Raw genomic sequence first — 22825 nt, 5'->3', positions numbered from 1 at the left:
ACTTGAATGACTTTGTTCTGTACATGTTCCTTTCTGATGTCCTTCAGTGTTTGCCCTGTGTCAGACTGTGCTGGATTATTCTACCTTCTAGCAACACTAAAATGCAAATAAAATTAAGCACAGCAATGTATGTTGGATGTGCCCATCAGCCACGCCGTAGGTGGGGCATTCAGCCAGGGATAATTAAGCCCCAGGGAGCTGAGCTGTCCATTGTAGGCTACAAAACTGAGAGCTGGGATACTTAGCAATAGAGGTTTATTTTTTCTTGGGTTTGGGTTGCACATGCTGTGTTGTTGGGGGCCTTCTGCTTATTTGAAGGCAAATTTTAGCACATTCCTCTACTGGTTTACAGAAGTATTCGGGACATGTTTCTGGATTTTCACTTTGTTCTGCTTTGTCATTTTTTGTTACCAGAGCACAGTACCCGTCTGGCACAATGCTGTGCTTTGTGCTAGGAATCTGAATGCTGAACTTGGAGAAGGCAATACAGTCTTAGGGCTACTTTTCATTGTAGCACTTTTTTATATTGTGTCTGGCCTAAAGGGGAAAAAAACCAGCCATCGTCAGTCTTGGCTTTCCCTCTTTTCATTCAGAAATGAAATGTAATAAATGAAAGTGTTTTTCATAAAGAGCACATATACAACAGATTGCATTGTGCTTTCCTAAAATAAAAGGAAATACTTGAAACTAAACTTGCCCGTTCTTGTAAATCCCCGTTGTCTACCTTCTCTTGGCATTTCAAAGACACTTTGAAGGCAAAGGAACTCTTCCAGAAATACATTCAAAGCTATTTCACTTTTAATCTCCTAACACTGTATTTTAAACCCTTTAATATATATTTGAGTGAACTAAATTATGGCCAGCATAAAAGTCAGAAAGGACGAGGCAGTATGTAAAGATTGTGTATAGCTTTCCTTCCCTCTTCATTCATGCTGGACCACCATCTCAGGCAGGCTAGGCTAACGCTCTTTCCTGCCTCTGCCTCAGGCTTCCAGGGAAGCCAGAGCCAAGCAGCCAAATCCAGCTCCTGGCACGCTTACCTGCACTGACCAGCTCCTCACTCTGCAAATAGCCAATTAAGCAAATGAGGGACAAAATGTTTCCATCTGAATTAAAGCCGTGTAAATACGAACACATCTGTAACAGTGGGTTAGAAGTGTTTTTTAACACGCTTGTTGCAACAATGGTAGGGGTGATTAAATGTGCACATTTAAAATATTTTCATTTCTATATTTGAATGAAAAAAGGAGGATTGGCCTCAGCATGCCTGAAATGTGTACAGATCAGAAATCAAATGGCAATATGCAAAGGTGGCTTAAAGATGTCCTTTACACAGCTACACGATCTTCCGTTTTAGATGCTTCACTAAAACACATTTTCTCTTTAAATGGACACTGCTCTGCCCCTCAGAGCCCCTCATGGGTTTTCAGTAGCATTTTGCCTTCACAGGCACCCTGTGGATCAGAGGTACTTCTTTACCCAGGGGAGCCTTTTATTTCTCCACCGAGACTCAGCAGACTCCATTTCCACCCACCTCAGCTCAGGGCTGGCTCCTTTTCTGGTCAATCCCCTTGGGACACCTGCAACAGCATCCAGAAGAGTGGCAGAAACCCAAAGCCCTCATCTTCTCCTGGTGCCTCTTGCCGTGGTTCTTAAGAAGCACGTTTAGCAGTGCTATTCCTCCCACTCCTTGCACTGCCAAAGCATGTTGCTGTTATGGCTGTGCTCCCATCCTCTGGGGTGAGGCCTGGGGCAAGGGCAACACTATGGGGGAAAAGGACAGTGCAGCCAGTTTGGGGACTTGCCGCTTGCAAGTGCAGCATGCTGCCTTTGGGGACAGCCCAGCCTCAAAGCACGCCTGGTTCCCCATGCATGCTGCAAGCTCCACGGACGCTGCTTCAGCCAACCTCATCACATCGTGTATCCACAAGGGGCTAGAAGCCTGCCAGGCAAAATGTCTCTTCTACCACAGCAGTAAGGACGAGCTGTGTAAAAGCCTCTCTGAAAGGGCTCTGGCACTGAGTTCAGAACTGCCCTTCAGCCCTTGTCCCATGTCACAGCAGCAGGCACTGCAGCACAGAAATGATGTGGCATGCTTGAGGATCTTGTTCAAGACCTTTAATAATTCACATCCTCCTCCTGCCAATTAGTATATCCAATGCAGTGACTGCAGCTAACAGCCCATTTTCTATGGGGCAAAGAGCTGTCCCGAAGTCTCAGTCCCATGTCTGTCATACTTAATTGTGGAAATTATGATGGCGCAAACAGAAGTTTAGGTAATACAGGATAAATAGAAGATGGAGTTGAAGCTGTAAGGAGGAAAATACCATCTTCATTTACAGGTTGCCGGTAACAGCAACTTTGAGAAAATAAATTAGACATTGAGATCTTCCCTGCCATACATAGTCAGATTTATTCCTAAATGGAATTTCCAGTGGCATTTCAGCTGTTCATTAAAGTGTACTGCAGAACATAGTGACAATTTATTACACAGCTACAAAAGCAGTGATAATCATTACAAATGCAAACCTTCAGATGTTTCTTTGATTATGCTTTAAATCCTTTTTCTTTCCCCCCATCCCCCCCCCCATCACTACATCTAGTGAAACAGTGATTGTAACAATCAGTGAGCAAGGAACCACCTCCTCCAACAGCTGCCAGTATCCTAGCCTGGTTTATACAACAGATGGGAGGTATGCACAGGCTAAGATAAGTGGCCACCTGTAAAATGTGGTTCTATATATGTGCCAGACTGGCCAGTTGTATAGTCAGGAACAAAAAGAAAAAGGAAGCAGCTGTGCTGACCACCCACATCTGAAACGACAGGGAAACATTTACTCTCATGGATGGATGCCCTTGTTTCAAGCAGAGTTGGGAAAACATTATGCGACACTAATGCATACAGAAAATTAATTTCTATACCTTTTGTGGTGGCTTTCCACGACACTTGGAGCATCTGACCTGGTCTGTACTCTGGCTGTCACAGCAGAATCATACTGCTATGGGTACCTGCATCTTGTTATACTGGTTCCAGTCTTTAAAGGGCACCTGCCTCAGCACTTGCAAATTTCTGTCTGGCAGTACCTGTGTGATGAATTTTGTGATGTGCTGCAGTCTTCTTGTGAGCTCAGCTAATCAGTGAACAGCGACAAGCCCCAGGTGACGTATTTGACTAACTGGCAGCTAATCAAGCATATTTGAATTTTGCATGTCACATATTGGCAGCAAACTGTTCACAACATTCATAAAATACATTTTGAATTAATTTAAGAAATACTTTTCAGGCAATGCTGATCCGTTTACAGATCTGCAGCATGGTGAAGTAGCTTTCATGCATTTGAAAAATTATGTCTGTTGAATTATTCATTCTGTTTTATCTTTTTTTTATTTCTTTGGGGTTTTATCCAATAATAGACAAAAAGGTTTTTTTCCAAGAGTTCCACGGTTAGTGTTAGTTACCAAAATGTTGTAGCTAACCATCAGTAACAGTCATTTTCTCATTACTTTCTCTTCCTTTTTTTGAGTTGTTTGGAACACGGCTAATTATGATGTCTAAAACCCTTCTTTTGTCATGTGGAATTAATGGCGTAAGGAGTCAAAGCATATGAATATGGCTGCTGTGAGTATTGCACCATATGCGTAGTGAAAATGGCAAGCAAAGGCTTTATCTTGACCTTGTGACAGGAATATTGAATAATTAACATAAGTTTATGTATTTTTATTAGGCAGGTAATTAGCAGCCAGAGAATACAGTATTGTAGAGATGGCCTAGATTTTATTACGGTATTGTACCATTCAGAAACAGACCCAGTTTCTGAACTACTTAGGTGTGCAATTACACAATGGAATTGTCCTCCTAAAATACATTGACAGTTACCAGAATTGTGCATGCCACTGGGAAATTGCTCATACTAATTACCATCATTAGCTACTTGAATACAAAATATCTGCAAACGCTTGAGGAATTAGACATAAAATGGATTCTCTTCTTTCAGGTCAGCTGTGTATGTCTTTCTAAAGACTGGGGGACCAAGATTAAGCCTGTAATTAGGTTACAGATTATTCTTTCATATAACTGCAAACATCCATGTGAGATTTACATTTTTAAATGGAAAATTTAGTTAATATTTTAATTTGATTGCTTTTTAATACTTGGAGAATATTAAAGATATTTCAATAAACATATTGAAGAACCACCCTTTCAGTACTTTATCCACTGATTAATTGTTCCACAGGAAATGTCCCCAAAATAATTGCATAAGAGGCACGACATGGATCACTTCTTGTGAGTCACATCTTTAAAGGATGTGAGAAGACAGCACCTAGCCTGCATTTTCAGAGGATAAAACATCTTGTAGGTGAAGGATTGTTTCTACATGTTGTAACCTTTGCTATCTGACTCTTAAGCACATAGAGCAGGAGTAATACAATTTGTGCACATTACCTGGGGGCAGTTCATTGTTTGTTTGTCTGTCACTCATGTTGGAAAGATGGGGAAAGTTATCAATTCAGAAACACAACTGTGGATTCTAAACCTGGAGTTTGACATCAGGTCATGTAAAGCTACTTCTCTAGCTTACACTTTCTCAACTTGCAACTTATGCCAGGAATAAAATAAAATTTAAAGCACATCAAACCTTAGCAGGTGCCCCAAATTCTTGGAATGATTTCCTAGGTTAAGACACACTACGAGTTTATTGTGCATGTTGTGTATGATCTGCCGATTCTATCAGCCCAGACACCCTTGAAAGCTCCTGGAGAAGCAGCCCTGTTATACAGGTACATACATGAGTGTCAAGAGTCACAGCATCAGCAGGTCTGTTCAACACCAGGTTTCCTCAGGGAAACAACCCTCTAGGGGAACAGAGACCCTACCATTCCTACCAGCTGCATTTCAAGATGCTAATGTGTTTAGGGTCATTCATCGAACCTTACTATTGAGCCTCTCCTTCCTTTACCCCCCTTCCCAGCTGGCTGTGGTGGTTCCTGCATTCAGCTCTGTAAGGACACAAGGCTTTCTTCCTTGTACTCACCACAGTGGCTCCACTTGCTTTTTTAAAACCAACATGTGAAGTCATTTCAATGTTGTCACTTCAAAAGTCTCACATAGTGGGGGGGGTTGCTGGAGCTGGTTGCTGCCACTGTCAGTAGTCTAAAATTTTTCCATGCTGCTGTCAAGAAATAAAATTGGAGTTATTCTGCCGTTCTGCTTAGGCACAGTTTACAAACACCCCCCACCAAAAAAAAAAAAAATCCTTTCTTTCCTTCTTTCTTCCACCCACCAAATAAAAGGATGGGGTAATCTGAATAAAAGCACTTGCATTATTCTTATTTTATAACTATACAAGGAGTATATAATGACTTGTTCAAGTCTTCCTGTTCCAGTGAAAAACACCTGGTTATTCTCACTCCTGGTAAGGCCATTTGGACCTGATGAAATATCTTTTTTATTTCTTTTTCTCTCCCCTCCTCAAACCTCCCAGGATATCCAGTGAACACTCCCCAAAGCTTCAGATCCGGAGCCACAGTTACCTGAGGGCGGTGAGCGAAGTGTCCATCAACAGGAGCCTGGACAGCCTGGACCCCGCAGGGCTGCTGACGTCCCCCAAGTTCCGCTCCCGCAATGAGAGCTACATGAGAGCCATGAGCACCATCAGTCAGGTGGGTGACACGTACCTGCAGCAGCCTGGAGAGCAGCCGCCGTACTGGACACCAAACCCTTGCTATAGGAGAAACTGGATTTTGCTTCAAGTGAAATTAGATCACACCACAGATTTTTATAACATTCTTAATAAAGCAAGGGCGTTCACACACAGTCTTGTTTGTGAGAGTGTAACACTTCATAATGCCATAACCTCCCCTTTGCAAATGGATGAGTGGCACAACATGCAATTTCTTTGAAGGAGCAGTCTCATTTTTTATTTTTCTTTTCTGAAAGCAGGTGCTCATCAACAATGTCTTTAAACAGGGTTCTCTTAAGCATCTTTGTGCTTAGTATCTCAAATCAATTTTTTTCAGAGTGACTCCAAAGAAAAAGTTCACATGCTGAGTGAGATGCTGAAGGAAAATTACGTCCATAGTATTTTGTATTTCACAATTTTATTTGTATTTTATTAGAAATTTTAGAGCTTTCTTTATGCTATTGTATGCATTCTTAACCCTGTGCGCCTCTGAACTTTTTATCTGTATAGTACAAATGTTGCAGTATATATATATATATGGTGCAAAGGTCTGTCTATATTGTTGCCCTGAAATCCTGTAAGACCCCTTCATGCTTATTCTAAACTCAAAGAAAGGTGAAGGCCACCATGACACATTCAGTTTATGACTTTTAGCGTCATAAAATAGCCTGTTCTTGCATACAACATGCTTGTACAGTTGAATTTGTCAGGAACAGATCTGAAAGAAATGCAAAAGTGCCTGCACTCCACAGGGCAGTGGGCCAGTAGCTCATCTGCTAAATCCTATAGCTCCTTGGTATGATTTTTGGCTTGCTTGCTTAAGTGGATCATTTGGATAAATCACTTGGATAAAAGAACTTTCTTGCACTAGTCCAGAAGTACAGCAGCAGGATTCATGGCGCCGTATACTAGCCCCTTATTATTGGCATGTCAAGTCATTGCAATGTCAGAAAAATGCACATGACATCATTGATGACAGGGCTTCAGCAATGGCCATAACATACGTGCCATTCAGAACAGCGCTGTAGTTTGAATCTCTGCAGTGTTCTGTATCTGGGCACTGGAGCTTCAGAGTATTCACCTGTGCATTTTATAGTGAGGCACTTTGCACAGAGTATGGGCTGATGCCCTAGAAAGAGGGTCAGTATGTATCTAGGAGGAAACAGCACTGAAATTCGGGTCTCAGAGGCAATTATACGAACATTAGTTAACTTATTTAGCTGGACACCTAACACTTACGCAAAGCTGTCTGCCACAGAGTAAGCATCTTTTGCCACTGTGAAGAATTTATGGGCTTTTTTTAAAAAAAAAAAAGCATAGATTCAGAGATGTTTATTTGGGGATATGGCTATTCACCACCATAGTAAGATTGTTCTTTATGATGTATTATCTACTACTCTTACATGCTCTTTTAGTTTCCCTTTGAAAAAATACGTTCTTAACTTTGAGGTTTCTCTTTTCAGTTATATGTACAAATACTCAGCATAACATTTTTCTTGGTAAAAGTAATCCTGGAAAAAGATTACTAATGTTTTTTTCTACCACCCTAACAGTCTTACCTTCTCCTGCTGCCTTGGCCTTTTGCATACCTGAAAACTAACAGAGTCTTCAAGAGATGGTTTCCATGTGCATGTTTTCCGTAGTGATAATTATTGTGCTTTAATGCCAAGCTCAGGGCTTGATTCTCAGTTTAGAAAGATGAGCATCCGTTACTAATTAAGACGAGGTAGATGGTTTCCGAGTTTGTAAGACCTGCAGCATGGCCACATGCTTTTCGTTGTTCTTTAACCTGCATGAGTGCAAGTCTCTGTCACCACCTAGTGACTGCTCCACAAAGGGTCTAAGGATTCCCTTGCATCTCCGTCTCAGCCAGAGGTGTAGTTATACAAACACTTTTCCCCTGCTACAAAGCTGGTTCCCTTACCAGCCTCCCCCTCCGAAGTGCTTGTGCCACTTCTACCCTCGAGCTTCCCAGTCCCTCAGGTTTATCACTGTGGTTGCATGTGGGTGGCCTTGATTGCACACTGGCATTAAGCTGACCTTTTCTGGTTTTTTACCTCACCCCGCAGGGAAAGTGTGATTTTTGTTTTTCAGTGTACTGGTCATAACGGCCAAAGGTTCAGCCTCTGCTGTGGGCCCAAGGGGACAGCAGCCAGGTGCTGCTATAAGCACTTGCAGCTTCCCACCGGTCTTGGCAGGAACCAGGAGCCTAAACTGCTGAATCTCTGCCTAACGCCTCTCTCTCCCCTTTCTGTACATGATTTTTTACCCCTGACAATTGTTGCTTTGTAAAATGGGTTGTGTTTATGTGCCATTCACCTGTTCTTCACGTGTGAAAGGCTGGTCTAACAGATGTTGGCCATCGTGCTACTGTAGCCGGTGTTTGTACCAGGTAGGCTGGTGTAGGGATATACTGACCCTGCCCCGTCCTTGTCTGCAGGTGAGTGAGATGGAAGTGAACGGTCAGTTCGAATCCGTCTGCGAGTCAGTGTTCAGTGAACTGGAGTCTCAGGCCGTGGAGGCGCTGGATCTGCCCATGCCGGGCTGCTTCCGCATGCGGAGCCACAGCTATGTCAGAGCCATTGAGAAGGGCTGTTCCCAGGACGACGAGTGCATATCGCTGCGGTCCTCATCTCCCCCACGTACAACCACCACGGTGAGGACCATCCAGAGCAGTACTGGTGAGTAACAAAAAGAGGAACCCAGAGGGGTTGTGGAAAGGGAAGGTACCTTTCTGTGCAACTCCATCAGAGCAATGATGAGCAATTCTCTGTCAGACACCAAGCCATAAGAGAGTCCAGGGATCTGGACAAACTAATCAGCCTAAAACTATGCACAGATCAAGGCTGATGCAGTTGTGGTGTCTCCTACATCCAAGCTAATTTATTCTGGGTTAAAAGCACATAGAAGAGAAGTCCAAGGTCATGCTTCCTTTCACTCTCCTCCCCAAATGAGCAATCACAATTTAGCAAGGCTGAACAAGAGGCTCTGGGTTAGCAGCTCTGCTCTGGAGGGTCCCTCTGCTGAGTTTTTCTACAAAGATGAAAAATGGTCTCTGCCTTTCCTAAAAGTTACAAGTTATTAGATGTGTTGTTTAATGGCTCAGAGAGACTGTTACAGCTCTCTAGGCCATCTCAGAGGTGGGAATGAAGAAGGAAATAAGTGGTCTGCAGGTCAAAATATGCATGTTCACATCCTGCTGTTGTTCTTTCTGCAGTTCAGACTATTCAAATCTTGCAAGAGAAAGAGATTTTAGTCTAAATGTGAGACTTGCAAACCTTCCCTTGAATGTTTGAGATTGCTTTTCTTCTGGAAATAACCATGATGAATTCCAGATTCTGTCACTAAAATTAGTGCTTAAGGGTAAAAAAATGCAAGTCAGGAAAAAAAATCCAAATCTCCATCTCTCACTCAGAAAAGCAAGAGCCAGGAACCATTACATGTGTGTGCTCTTCCCTGTGGAAGGATGAAAGGGTCTCGTTTGTTTTTTCTGCATTCATTCCACTGCTTTACACAAGCTTAATTTACTATACATCTACTCTTCACATTCATGACTAATATTGACTAATATAAGTATTTCACTGTGCCTACTACCTCTTTTCCTGGTTCTTTAATTTCTGTTTTCTGTACTCTTCTGCCTTTTTGTGTGTTACCTCACACAGGTGCAGTTGTTTATACCTTGTAGGTTCCTTATCTCTCACTCAAGTCTTTTTTAAAGCTGCTTGTCAATTGGTTTATGTCATCAAAATACACTTTCAATCCTTTTACCAAAAATGTTGAGCTTAATTCATTTTTCTAAAAGTAACAAGTTTAAATACTGTTGGAAATACACTGGCAGTACATCACAAACATCAAAGCATTTTTAAAAAATGCTGCAGAGCAGTTCTTGTCTAAGTCACTAATCCTTGAAAAATAGTATTTACGTGACAACATTTCTGCTATAAAAGTAGTTCTTGCATGCATGCAGGGTTTGCACCACACTGCAAAGACAGGATTTACATAAGGTGTGTGTTACTTCACTGTACAGTATTAGCTTGTGTCAAATGTATTCTGAAGCAAAAGTTGAAGGATGGGGGTTTTCAGGGATCTTTCAGCGTGCATTCACCATTATTAGATCAATTTGGGTATCCCAGAGTGGGTTTTCAGTTCTTTGAGAATGGCTTTGCTAACACTTTTCCCTTATAAAAATAACTGTAATTATTAATACAGAAGAGAATAACCATTTTTAAATTATATAAGATGTTGTTTCTGTCACTCAGATAAATGGTGCCTGTGTCTGGAGATGATGGTGTATAAATGGAGAAGGCTGGCTGTACGTATCAGCCAAAAGCACTGTAAAACCCAAAAGATGAAAATCGTTACTGTAAACTGTCTCTTGTTTATGTTCCTTTTTTGTAGTACACCCACAAACAGAAGCTCTTCTCTGGGTAGCTGACTTTATTAAAAAATCATATGAACAAAACTATGTTATTGAAAAGTGTAAACCACTGGGTTTATCTTGGGTTACTGCTTCTGTAGTTGGCACCTTAAACTGCAGAGAGGGGAATGATTTGCAGCCCTCTTTTCAGACATCCATAAAAGCATTTAAAGACTGCTGTAGCTATCTATTTTCTGCTGTGGGAATTCTAATGAGCTATCTCTCTCATTTTTTAATTCGTGGGTTCCCAAGGGCCCATCCCTTGCACTGGTAGCATTTCAGACAACTTGTCTCTTTTACTATCTGACTTACATACCACTATCTTTTTAATGGGGATTCGAGCTGAATTAATTCCATTCAAAAGCATTTATATTGACTACCTTGCTGTTGCCTGTGGCTGGTTCACAGAAGAGAAACCTGAAAGGTATCATTGGTGGTTTCTATTAATATCTGCTTCAATAAAATGGGAAATAGCACAACAGCTAGGCAGATGTGAAGAAAGGAGAATGGTATCTCAGACTTATCTCCACTGAGGTGCTGTTTCAAATGCTTTTGTGGGAAATCTAAGGGCAGTTATGATCTAAACTACAGATTTAACATCCCCAAATGAGAAGGCTGTCCTCCTGCCCCAAAACTACCTGTCTGTTCAACCAAACAAAATTTCTTTCATCAACATCAGCAATTCCTTCAGGGACCTGGCTTTTCATTCACTAATTCAAAAATCTGTGATCTGATCGTATACTGATACTGGGAACTCCGTTGACTGCTGGAAGCCAAGGAAAATGCCAGCTTGATGATGACGGAAAAGACAAGAGAACTGCCTGTCCACTGGTTTCAAAATTATTCCTCCAGAGAAATGACCCACAGCTTTCCAGGACATCTAGATAAAAATATTAAGCAAGCGCTATGGACAAAAATCACACTTACCTCTGCCTGTTAGCCTATGCTACAGTGGTTGTAACCTCAGGTTTTTAATTTCCTTTTGCCACATAGTGTTGGAGGTTTATTTCTGAAATTAGGAATGCATGTCTATTGGCAGAGCTTTTCAGTTCCTGAGGATGTGCTCAATCTAACTATAAATCCAGTCCTAATCTGCTGGCTGTGGCACAGAGCCCAGCTATGGGTGACTGCCCAGCTGGTGGCCTCTGCAGCCTGTGCTGGTCTTAGTGCTATCGCAGCAACGTCACGGGGTGAGTGCATCTGGCTGAAACTGAGCCTGAGTGTAAAAATGGGGGTGTAGGCACAAACCGGTTGTCATCAACAGGATGAAGTGTTACACTGTGAGTGCAGAAAGACATCCTAACCTCACCAAAGTGAAGTTTCTGCATGTATCTGGGAGGGGGGCACTTTGTTCATAAGGTGATTTTGTACGCGAAATGATGTTTTATCCTGGTTTTGAAATTAAGAAGAGGAAATACAAAGTTACCACTGTAACAGAAATAAATGCCATGTCACAATTCCATCATGCCTTGAAAGCTGAGTAGTTGAAAAGGTCCATTCACTCTCGTATTTGCTCGCTTGGCATTAGTCATACCCACAGAGGCAGCTGTACCCTGCACCGGCTGGGACCATCCCTGGGAGAGGGGCTGTGCAGGCTGAGAGCTACAGCAGCTCTGAAGTGTTGGCATATGTTATACTCCATAGCCTGCACTAAAAATTACCTCCCGTGTCATTTGGTGTCTTCAGAGGAATTTAATGACCTGTGAGTTATGACATAATTTGATCCCAGGTTATTTGCGGGTGCAACCATTGTAGCTGAAACTCTGCAGCCAGCAGATTCAGCCACTAAATAGACATCCTTTAAACAACTCTAAAAGTCTGTAAATCATTTCAGTGAGCTTAAAAAATACAGTCATTAAGAAGCAATGACATTTTAAAATAGTCTAAAAAACACCTTTCTCTCATATTTCTTCTGTCTGTGTTTCTAAACCGTGCTTGTGCAGCTGTTCCTTTGCTGCAAACAAACTTTATGACATTGTGAGGGTTTAAGCATTAACACATGCAGGTACAAATATATAACTGAGATTGGACATGTTTAATTTGAAAGTGACATCTCTGTAGCAGAGCTCAAGCAGTAACATCAGGAAAAACTACACTAGATTGCAATATGTATTTTCTCTGTATGTGTCCTCTGTAGTCAGGTGAACGGAAATTTCAAAGCTATCTGCAGCAATGCCATCTGGTGATTCTCAGTAATATTACACTTCTGCTTAAAAGCAGAAAAAACAAAAATCCCAAGGAAATCGTGCTGTGTAGCCGGCAGGTTAAAGAAGGACTGAGAGTTATCACAGTATATGCTAATTATGGAGCTTCAGCTGAGCAAGCTGTTTTCCTTCCTTTCCTTGGAACATCTGATCAAGAGGGGTCAGGTACTTTGTTGAAAATCTCTAAAGGGCTGCCTAGCCAATTTTTTTTTTTTTTTTTTAAAAGGAAAGAAAGAAAGAGAAAGGAAAAACGCAAACAACTTTAAAAATAGACTTGTGCCAGGCAGTATGCAAAAATAAAATAAAATCCTGTGGAGAAGGAAGCTATAACTGACTGAATGCCAGCTGTGTCCAAGCTCTTTTGGACTCCTCAGATCTGTCCTTTCAGAGATCGTTCTGTCCAAAAAGAAACAAGGAATTAGGATTTCAAATTTGATTTCTGGTTGAAGCTAGGGCTGGTTTCTGGATCTGTACCAAAATTAAGATATTTCCGCAGAAGGTCTGAGAAATATAACTAAGTTAAGGCCTTCATGCAGATGTTAAATCTTAACACAGATTTGAAGAGTGTAGAAATGTTTGACAAAGAATTTACATGGTTCATTTCCTCTCTTTCCTTGAGTAATCCTGAAATGCAGTCTGCCTTTGGATCTGCTATCAAATTGCTGAAACCAGCACTCAAAAATATTTTCCTTTACTAATGAGGAGCTGACCTTGGAGAAGAACACTGTTTCCAATTTCAGAGGCATCTGACTGTAGCTAGAACAAGTTCCGTCTTGTCTATCCCACAAGTCAGCTTTACAAATGTTAAGCTCCACATCACACCAAAAAAAAACCCCATGTATTTAAAGCCGGTGGAAGTTTTTAATGAGAGAAACTCAGAACTGAGCTCTCGCTGGACCACTTCTAACTGACTTTAAGCATGATGCAAGGCGCTTATGGAAATTGCTCTAATAATAAGTGCCTGAGAAGGAGCGGGACTGAGCCATGGGAAAGAGCCATGGAAAGGCTGCCCAAACATTTGGCAGGTTGCAGCAGGTCAGTTTACATGTGGTGTAGTTTTATGCCAATCGAGAACTGGAGGTGAAAGAAGTTTGATAAATTCCATTTTACTTTTTAAACGTAAAGTTTGTATGTCCTGAAGACACATGGAGCTTCGTGGCCTGAAGAACAGGGATTATTGGAATAAATATTGCACAGGCCTCTACTTTAAGAATACTTGGTAGTTACAGGTGGTTCAGAGTTGTACTGATGTCAGGTAGTGGACCATATTACATTGATTTTTCATCGTCCTCCCTTCTTCTGCCTCTTTTCTCTGTGTGATTATGAACATTGAATTTAAACTGTTTGTTCCTATCTGAGACACTGCTCAAATCTGGAGAGAGACAACCTGGGGCATTCAGCCTGGAGCTTGGTGATTTTGGTTTCTTTATGACAAGTCCACTTTCCCTCACAGCTCCTCAGGAAAGTGTTCAGTCCTTGCAATTTCAGGAAAAGCTCAAGGCAACTTGCTGAGCATAATGAAACAGCAAAAAAAGCTCAGAACTTCCTAAAGAGAAAGTGTGAGAGGACTTTGTTTTGTAGTGTATATCCTGTTTATTTTTTCCACCACTGAAAACATAAAGCTTGGAGGAGTTAAAAGTGGTGTCCACAGTTATAAATATGTTTCAAATGCAGGAAATGAAAGACTTGTAATACCTTTCAGTATTCAGTCTTTGCTTACTATTCTTACTCTTCGTTTGCTTGATAGGCTTCTAAACATTTGGGCTAAAGCTCTTAATGAGGTAAGAATATGAGAAAGATTGTAATTATTCAGAACTTTGATCTTAAAATGTCTTGAAGGAATATGTTCTTACTTTGTGAACATTTCCAGAAACACAGGACAGCTCCGCTGTTTTGTTCAGATGGCAGTTGTGTGGTTGACTTTTCCAGTTGTCCAAATAACTTGGGCATCTCCAAGGCTGAAATCGGGCACATCACACTCCAACCCTACTATCAATGTCCATGTGTCGCTCATGCTGGGGAGTGCCACACTAGGCACAGACTCAAAATACGGTCTCACCAGCATGACACTTCCCTCAAACTTCCAGCTGTGCTTTGGGCATGCAGTCGGCAGCCCCCAGTGCAAGGGTACACTGCTGACTGCTGCTCAGCGTGCTGCTCTGCAGGACCCTACGGGCCTTTCCTGATGCTGCGAATAGGGATGGCCATCAGACATGTAGATTTGACAGTCTCAAATGAAAAAGGAAACCCCATGATTTTTCAGAAGAAGGAGATCTTTAAAAGAATCTATACCATCCTATGAAAAAAACTTGTAAGTAGATTGCTCATCTAGTGGCAGCACAAATAAAGAGGATGTAGTGATTAGTTACATAAAATGTAAAGTTTCATTATTTGTTAGTCTTAATTTCTTTACAGAGATGAAAAATTGTGTGGAAGCCCTTTGCATATGTCTGTATGGAATGTGCCTAAATACATTCTGTCATTAATGCATTTCCTTTGATTATACAGCGCACGCTAAAATGATGATCATTTCAGGTGGTCAGACATCTATAGTTCTCCCTAAAGCAGTGCAGATTGTGTTTGAATTTGAGCTATGCTTTTGCTTCAGACTAGGCATGTGTGTTATCAAATGCTCCACTACATGGAGATTGTTGCAGGAGCGTCCAGGGCCCCAGTTAGATGGAGACTTCCTGGTGCACCAATGCAGTGAGACAGCCTTGGTCCCATGGTTGTGCACCATGCTCCTGCTGGTGTGCAATTTCTCTGTATAGGGTACCCCTGGTGGAGCCTGCCGCCGTACCTGTCTGAGCATATTAAAGCACCTGAGTGTCCAGCACCTAGCTGAGACAAAATACCACTTGATTTACCATAAAAAATGTACAGGAGGAGGATACTACAAGCAAAATAGTAATTTGAAGGTTGCTATGTTGACTGAGCACTGCACGCCTCAAGTCTCATTAACTGAGAATTAATTGCTTTCTAAGCCTATAAACAAAAGATAAAACTTCAGTGATTTTGCCACAATCCAAGAAGCGGTGGCTTAATCAACCATCTCTTCTGCCCATTGCCACAAGGCAAATCCACCCTTTGCCATCAATCCTAGGCTGGCTGACAGGTCTACCTCTTGCAGAGGCAGCAGTTTAGTTCTGGTCTGCTGTCCTAACAATTAGCTCCGGTACAGGGCAAGGCTGATATGACTTCAGCAGCTCTGACTCAGCAGCCTTGTGCATCTGCATGTTTGGGGACAATGTTTTCTGACTTGCAGGCAGGAGTAGGAACCAACCTTCTTTGAAGTAGGCCTAGAATCACATCACAAAGAAGCAGGTTTCCCATAGCAGTGCCAGCTTCTAATTGCAAACTAATGGGTAGAATGTGAAGCAGAATATAAAATAAAAACACGGTTCATTTCTACTTGCATATTGTGGGAGGACAGTATAACTTTAATCCAAAATGTTGTTCTCAGGGACTGGTCATTGCTCTAAAACAGCAGAATTTTGAGCATTAGGGATACATTGTGCCCTAGCTGAGATGCCTGTAGCAAATGAAGGGCAAATAATTCAATTTTCACTTCATGGAGAAATACAGTAAAGACTTAAATCTTTTCTTTGCTCTGGCTTATTTCCAATGCATTGTTTTTATGATGGTGGTGACATAAATAAGCTGAATCAGTAAGCTGAAGACATGCTCCAATTTATATAATGTGATCACATTTTCAGTAATAATTCCTGCCATTTTCCTAAAATAGGCTAATGTGGTGGCTTTTAACTACAGTTTTCTTCTGGGAAGCAAGACTTAGGCCTCTTTCCTGAAGGGTCTATGCTTAATTAATACATCCAGTGTGTAAAAATAATGCAGGTTTTTCTTTTTAGTGTGTGCTACTGTCCAGCCTCCAGCAATGTGCTGCCACTCACCTGCAGTAAGTTCCATGTCACTCCTTTAAGACAAGCCTGAATATTTTGGTTGTCTTCAGATATAATAATTACAAAACTTTCTGGAACCATAGCATATTCCAAGAATTACAGAGAAGATGATGAGGTTTTTGGGGATGATGAGCTTTTTAAAGTGATTGAGTGATCTTGGATTTTCAAAAAACTAAGTAAGAATTTGTAATAAGTGGGTTTAACGAGTACAGCTCTGCAGGGCCCCTGTTGTACTACAGCAATTTGTTTAGAGCCGTTATATTTCATCACATCAGTAATTCCCATTTCAGAGCTCAGATATGATGTACTAGGTACTGGATCCAGTAAATAATTACATGTTTTCATGCTTCCTAAATATGTGTTTATGCAACAGTCTAACAGTAATTGGCTCTTTGAAGCTATGGTGGACTATGGGGTGTGTATATTATGAACTACTTATTATGAACCACTTTTGGAAACAGAGACTGCTTTTTTTCTTTAGTAATGGCATAGATAAACCCAAAGGAGATATGGCAGCAAAGAAATCTGTAAATTAAAAAAAAAAACCACAGAAACTCTGAAGTATACACAAAGATGTGATTTACTCTTTTTATTTCTTGCTATTACACCAATCTTAGCGCACTGCATCTTACAGTGATCCATAACAAAGCACAATGCAACTGGGATCTGGAACCACCTAATGTTATTTTGCAAAGAGGGACAGTCTAGTGGCTGCCATCACAGTCTAATATTCCCTTTTATCAAAGTCATACTGTAGGCAGATGCTGGTAATCTGTTCTAATGCCACAACCTTTGTCTGGTCTCTCAAGGGGGAAATGGATATGTTGGTCTTTGGAAATTGTTTTCCCTTACTGAATTTGGCTTTGGTCAGATGGGAGAGCGCTAAATTGCATTCCACTTAAAATGCAGTAAGCCATCTGAGCAGAACAATCCCTAGTTGCTTTGATCAGGGATTTGAGCTAAGCTATCAGAGGAGAGAAAAAAAAAAAACAAACAATAAATGATATCACAAATCCCTCTGCTGTGACAGAGCTCTTGCTTGTTCTGTTGAGAAAGACACCTATTTTTTGTCTTTGCACAGTCAAGACGATGGTGGCTCGATAACCATTCTTTTTGCTGTAATGATTTTTCAAGTTAATTCTGTCTTTAGCTAAAGTAAAATGTAAATCTGTATCCCTCTGGGAAGGTTGAGATGGAAGTCAGAACATTGTAATAGTATAACAAAATAAATGCTGTCAGACTCTTTGTTTAAACAAAGCGGGCTATTTCTGTTCCAAAATTCCTTCCTTTCAATTTCTTTTAACCCTCTTTTCCTGAACTTTGCTAACAGTCAAGTAAAATGATGTACATCTGTGGCAAAAAAAAGCCAGGGTCTTAGCAGACCAAAAATATACAAGCTATGAATAAAACCCAACCTGTCCATGAACTACTAGCCCCAATCTGACTCCCTCAGGAAGTCCTGAGAAAGTCTGTCACTTTCCATTTTGCAGGAAGGGTACTTTACACCCAAGTGACAGAATTAGCTGTTGCCTGGTGCTGTAGCCTTACAGTCGTCTTATCTCACACAGTTCCCTGAATTCTTATGTGACATTTTAACATTTGCCTCTTTAAAAAAAAGGGGGAAGCAAGGGAAGAAGGTAATCAGAGAGATGGAGGTGGGGTGAGGGAAAGTATTGCATCTGTGTTGGAAGTGCTGATAACATGGTTTGCAAGGCTGCATGCTCTGATCTAGGTGAAGTCAGTTACTGTCTTATTACATACTTCCAAGGGAGCTGGCTCTGTCCTTATACATATTGCTTTATGCCGCCTCTTTCCCTCTTTGGGATGTTGCTATAGGGAAGTTAGATCGTGTTAGAAGTTATATTAATGCACAGCTAGGACCAAAATGTTTATTCTTTTTTCAGAAAAAGGGAGACAAATAAGGGCAAGAAGTCACTAGTTAAGATTTCTAATACCAACATTCACCCTTCCTAAATTTGCCTCTAGGACTCGATCCACAGCCAAAAAGATGCATCACATTCGCCCAAAAGTGTACAGTGTCATTTTACATAAATGCGTGGTTGTGTTTAAGCTCACATCAGCCACTTGCGGGGCTAGTGCTTGAACAGGCACTCCTTGTCTACACAGACTCCGCAGCCTGCGGCACATCGTCTGTTCTGCTGTTGCATACTTCCACAGATTATGCATGGTATTATGAACAAGAACACCCTCCCATAATCTGATTTACCTTCCCAGTCGTTCCTCTTTCTGGACTTCAAATCCATGCTGGAATCCTGAAAGCCTTTTTCTGTTTCTGTCAATGCTTGCTGAGCATTGTATATAGCTTCCTTATGGAGAGTATGTACGACTTAGTAGAGAAGACTCACGCCAAGTATAAAGATTGGTCTTATGTCCTGTGAGCTTGGGTGGGATGGTTGCATAATAGCTGTAGGGTGAAGGGGTACCGAGCCTGAAAGCATATGGGTGGGGTTATTTTATTTAATAAAATATATAATAGCCCACCCTATAGGTGACATGCACCAATGCAGAAAACATGTATCTGTAAACAAGTAGGAGTTAAAGCAGTTTTCACTCTTAATATTATACTTTTTTTTCCAGGCTCAACATACCTCCTTTCACTGAAAGGCAAAGAGTTCGATGGTTAAGAAAAAAAGGTGAGAAGTGACAAAAGGAGAGGGAGACAGACAAGGAAGAAACTGATTTTGAGTAGCAAAGCAGGTCCAGAATAGTTTTATAAAACAGAAATGTGTCCTGCACTTATTTCAACAAAACACAGAATCAGTAACACCTTTCCTGGTGTGAATAGTTGATGGTGAGAAATATATGCATAGAGCTTTTAACATGAGTTTTTCCAAAACGCTTTGTCTTTATTCCTTCATCACATATGACTTGGGCGTGTAGACTAGATGGACAAGGTGTGATATCTGGCTTGTTTTATTGATGCTGTTTGATCCCCCAGTGTAGCCAGGTTTTGATACTTACTTTACAACACGTTTTCTTGTTGTTATAGGCCTCCAGTTCCCCTGCAGGCAGGAGATATAGAGGGATATGAGATGGTCATCAAATTAATGGCATCCAGAATCCCTTTATTGCCTTCAAAAGGCTGTCAAAACTAGTGAATGGAAAATAATGAACATGACAGATAGAAGTAAGCACTGGATAGAAAGCTTGAATAGATGTGGGAATTCGTGGGACCACAGCAGCAGTGTTGGAATTCCATCAAGTGAAGGGTAACAATTTCCTCCATCTGTTTTGCAGATACATTTTTTAATATTTTAAGTACAATATTGCAGATCAGAGCAGTCTGTTAAGCTGCAAAAGTGAGACAGATCTTTCTTTTCCTGCAAACTTTGCTCATTGAAGATCTAATTGTAAAAGGTGCTGAGTGTCCTCAGATTCCAGCATTGTAGAATCAGCTCATAATTTCCATATGCCTGGTGTCACAGAAACATCTGGCTCCTCTCTTTCACTGCAGGTGCCTTTACAACCAGAAGAGTCTGGGTCAGGAGCATTAATCTGTTGGAATCCAGTTTATGATATTTTTTAGAAGATACAAATGTAAGCGTTTCTAGTCCTTTTTCTGTCAAAAGCTCAAATTGTGCAACCAAATCCTAGGGAATAATACAGAAATGGCTTGCAAAACATGATTTCTGAGGAATCTTTTCAAATGTTGGGTTTTTTTTTCCATTATGCTGCTAGAAAACATGAGATCCTGGGAAATGTCATACTACACTTGCCCTATGCTGTAGTAGCAGACAAATCTCCAACACAAGAAAAACTGCTTATTACCCAATGTCAAGATTGTTTCTGTCACATTCATAAATGGAAAATACAGAAGAGATGGCTCTATCTATCTTTCTTTCCACCCCTACAATTATCAAGGAGATCATGTTCAGCAGAACGAGGTGGAGCAATGCTGAGTGCCTTGCATCTGTTGTCCATAATATCATATAGTGAATTGACCACTGCCACCATATTCCTTATACATGTGCTAAACAATGACAAAAAAAAGACCACCCACTGAAAAATTAGCATGACTCCATTAAAGAGTTTATTTCTATTTGCACTGCAACCATGTGCACTTCCCGCAAACCATCTGTGTTTTCTTCTCAACACATAAAGTTTGGTATACGCGTGTCCTTTGCACCACCTTTGCACCACTGGAAAAAAACTAACTATGTCATATGATGATGACGATAAGAGGAAGCCTTCCTCAGTTTTCAGACGGTCTTCTCTCCGACATGCATGGAGAGGAGTCAGGGACTCCTTTAGTGTGGCATTCTGGCCAATGTCTATGCAGAATCATAAGGAAGAAAGTCTTTTTATCCCAAGCCAGAACCTGTGTAATTGGGAAATGTTGCCAATTACTATCACTAATCTCCAAAAATAAACAGTGTGGTTATCAAACAACATCAATGTAGTAATTCTGAACATGTGACATTAATCATGGGTGCAGGATTAGGTGTATCCACCTGGTCCAGGCTTCCTGTTTCAAAAAACGCTATCCTTTTTCTCACTTACATGATGTTACCTTCCTTGGGGCTTGAGACATTGTCAGTTTCTCATACAGAAAAGCAATGGTTGCATTGGCATCATCTGGCATTGTATTTTACATCTAATTTTTTTCTCCTGAAAAATCTTATTATTGTTACTGGAGCATGACATCATGCTTCTTAGGAGAGAGAAAGAAGCCCAGAGAAATTATTAATTCAAGCTGTCAGCAATATCTAGCTCATCCATACTGTTACATTTCACTTGTAAAATAAAACTGGTGCGTGTTTGCTTTTTGACAATGTAACAAGAAGAGGTGGGTACCTTTCTACAGGGGCAGTTTGTATAGGTTTTGCAAAATCCAAATTAGTATACATCTCCCTTAAAGTGCAGTAAGTTACAAAGTCACGGTTTTTCATCAAATAGGGGAAAGTGTTGCATTTCTCAAATTACTTTAAGTGAAAAGAAGTTCACATCTAGAAGTTGTAATGTCATTAAATAATTTTGTACAGCAAGGCCTGCAACCATTTCACGTGCTACCAATGCACGTGTAATCTGCCGGTCAGCTTTCCACTATTCACTGTAGCTGCTTTGCTGATTCTTATCAGCTGCTCTGCTTAAAATGTGTTTTTGTAAAAACTTTTAATTTCATGCACTTTGATTCATCTTCACTCTCACTGCAGATTTCCGATTCTGTCTGTCTCCACTGAATCCATATTTTAATACTTGCTGAAGTTGAAGTCAACTGGCATGTCTTCTTCTAGGCTTGTATTTACACTGTGATTTCTCTGGCTCAGTCCCTGGTAATTCCCCACAATACTCAAGCCTGAGATGTTTGCCGTGTTTGGCAGAAGTGGTTAGTTAATGAAGATTTTTTTGGGGACAAGCTGAAGCTAATGGGGTAGCTCATTTACTCAATAAAAACTGCTGCTTAGTAAACTAAATCTCATGTAAACTCAGTAATACTGATTCGTAAACTAACCTGATGACCTCATGACACTCATGTCAGTCACCATTTTTCCTAGGCAATTTATTCTGATTTTTACAGGTAATGGCTCTCCAATCAGTCTATAACTCTGCTTTGGAGAAAAACGATGATGTATCCATACTTATTTTTATCTCATAGATTTTTGTCTTCCACCTTTCCCTGCCTATGAAAAATGTAGATATCTTTTAGTTTGTCAGCCAGCAACACCTCCAGCAGTCAGACCACAGACTTTTCAATTGGCATTTTCACAACAGTTGAGGAATTATTATCCAGTAGTCCATAACCATATATTCTGAGACAAACTCTAAAGATGTGCTGCAATCTGCCTCCATCTTAAAGATGTAAATTAAAATACCTAAACATTATATGGTATAAAAGTATTTGCTGCATCTGGGGTTGGTGATAGGTCCAGAATAAATAAAGGCAATTCTAGGGAAGAACACCCAGTGTCCCAGATGCCCTTTGCCCATCAGTTACAACATATATATATATAGCTAGAGCTGCTGTTGTCTCCAGGACCTCAATCACATTTCCATCTCTACAGCCACCTCTTGAATACAGCTGATTTCACTGGAATACTATCTGTTAAAGCCATATTTTATACTTGCTAAAAGCATTATTGCATAAAGTTACCAGTCGGCAGCTCTCCCCACTGTTCACATACATATTAATCACTCATGGCTCTAGCAGTCATTTTCTTTAAATTTTGCCTTTATGTAAAATTTCTGGTTTTTCCCAGTTGCACCCTTCTGGTTAGCATGAAGGAGAACTCTGCATTCACAGTCAAGTGTGTTGCTGGACAAACTGGGCAGCTCCAGCAGGCAAGTGTCACTTCTGGCTGAAAAAAAGGGAATGGGGGCTACATGGGAGGCTGCAGGAAGCGAAGAGGAGATGACAGTGTTACAACTCTGACAACTTGAGAGATTTTTCTGGGCCCCTACTAGTAAATCAGATTTCCTTTTTCCTTCTTTTCCTTTTGATGTTTTAATAGCGATTATTTTAGCAGCTAGAATTAGAGTAAGGCCATCTCAGCAGTCTGGATATGGGTGGCTTGTAGTAATACTGCAGCTAAGATCACCTACCCTGTCCTGAACTGTAAAACCATTATGTTTGCAACATCTATA

General features: G+C 40.8%; 1 protein-coding gene across 2 annotated transcripts in view; it reads left to right on the top strand.

Annotated features, from left to right (window-relative positions):
* The window catches only part of DLGAP1 (DLG associated protein 1), a 429880-nt gene that overhangs the window by 325035 nt on the left and 82020 nt on the right, over window positions 1–22825 (top strand). For both annotated transcript variants that reach the window (XM_056333020.1, XM_056333021.1), the window contains 2 exons: window positions 5484–5661; window positions 8122–8362. In XM_056333020.1, the coding sequence (XP_056188995.1) occupies window positions 5484–5661; window positions 8122–8362 (419 nt within the window). The remainder of the gene's footprint in view (window positions 1–5483; window positions 5662–8121; window positions 8363–22825) is intronic.

The sequence above is a fragment of the Falco biarmicus genome, chromosome 3, assembly GCF_023638135.1.
Source record: "Falco biarmicus isolate bFalBia1 chromosome 3, bFalBia1.pri, whole genome shotgun sequence".
Lineage (NCBI taxonomy): Eukaryota > Metazoa > Chordata > Aves > Falconiformes > Falconidae > Falco > Falco biarmicus.
The sequence above is the reverse complement of the archived record's forward strand: the minus strand, read 5'-3'. Positions and strand labels throughout refer to the sequence as shown.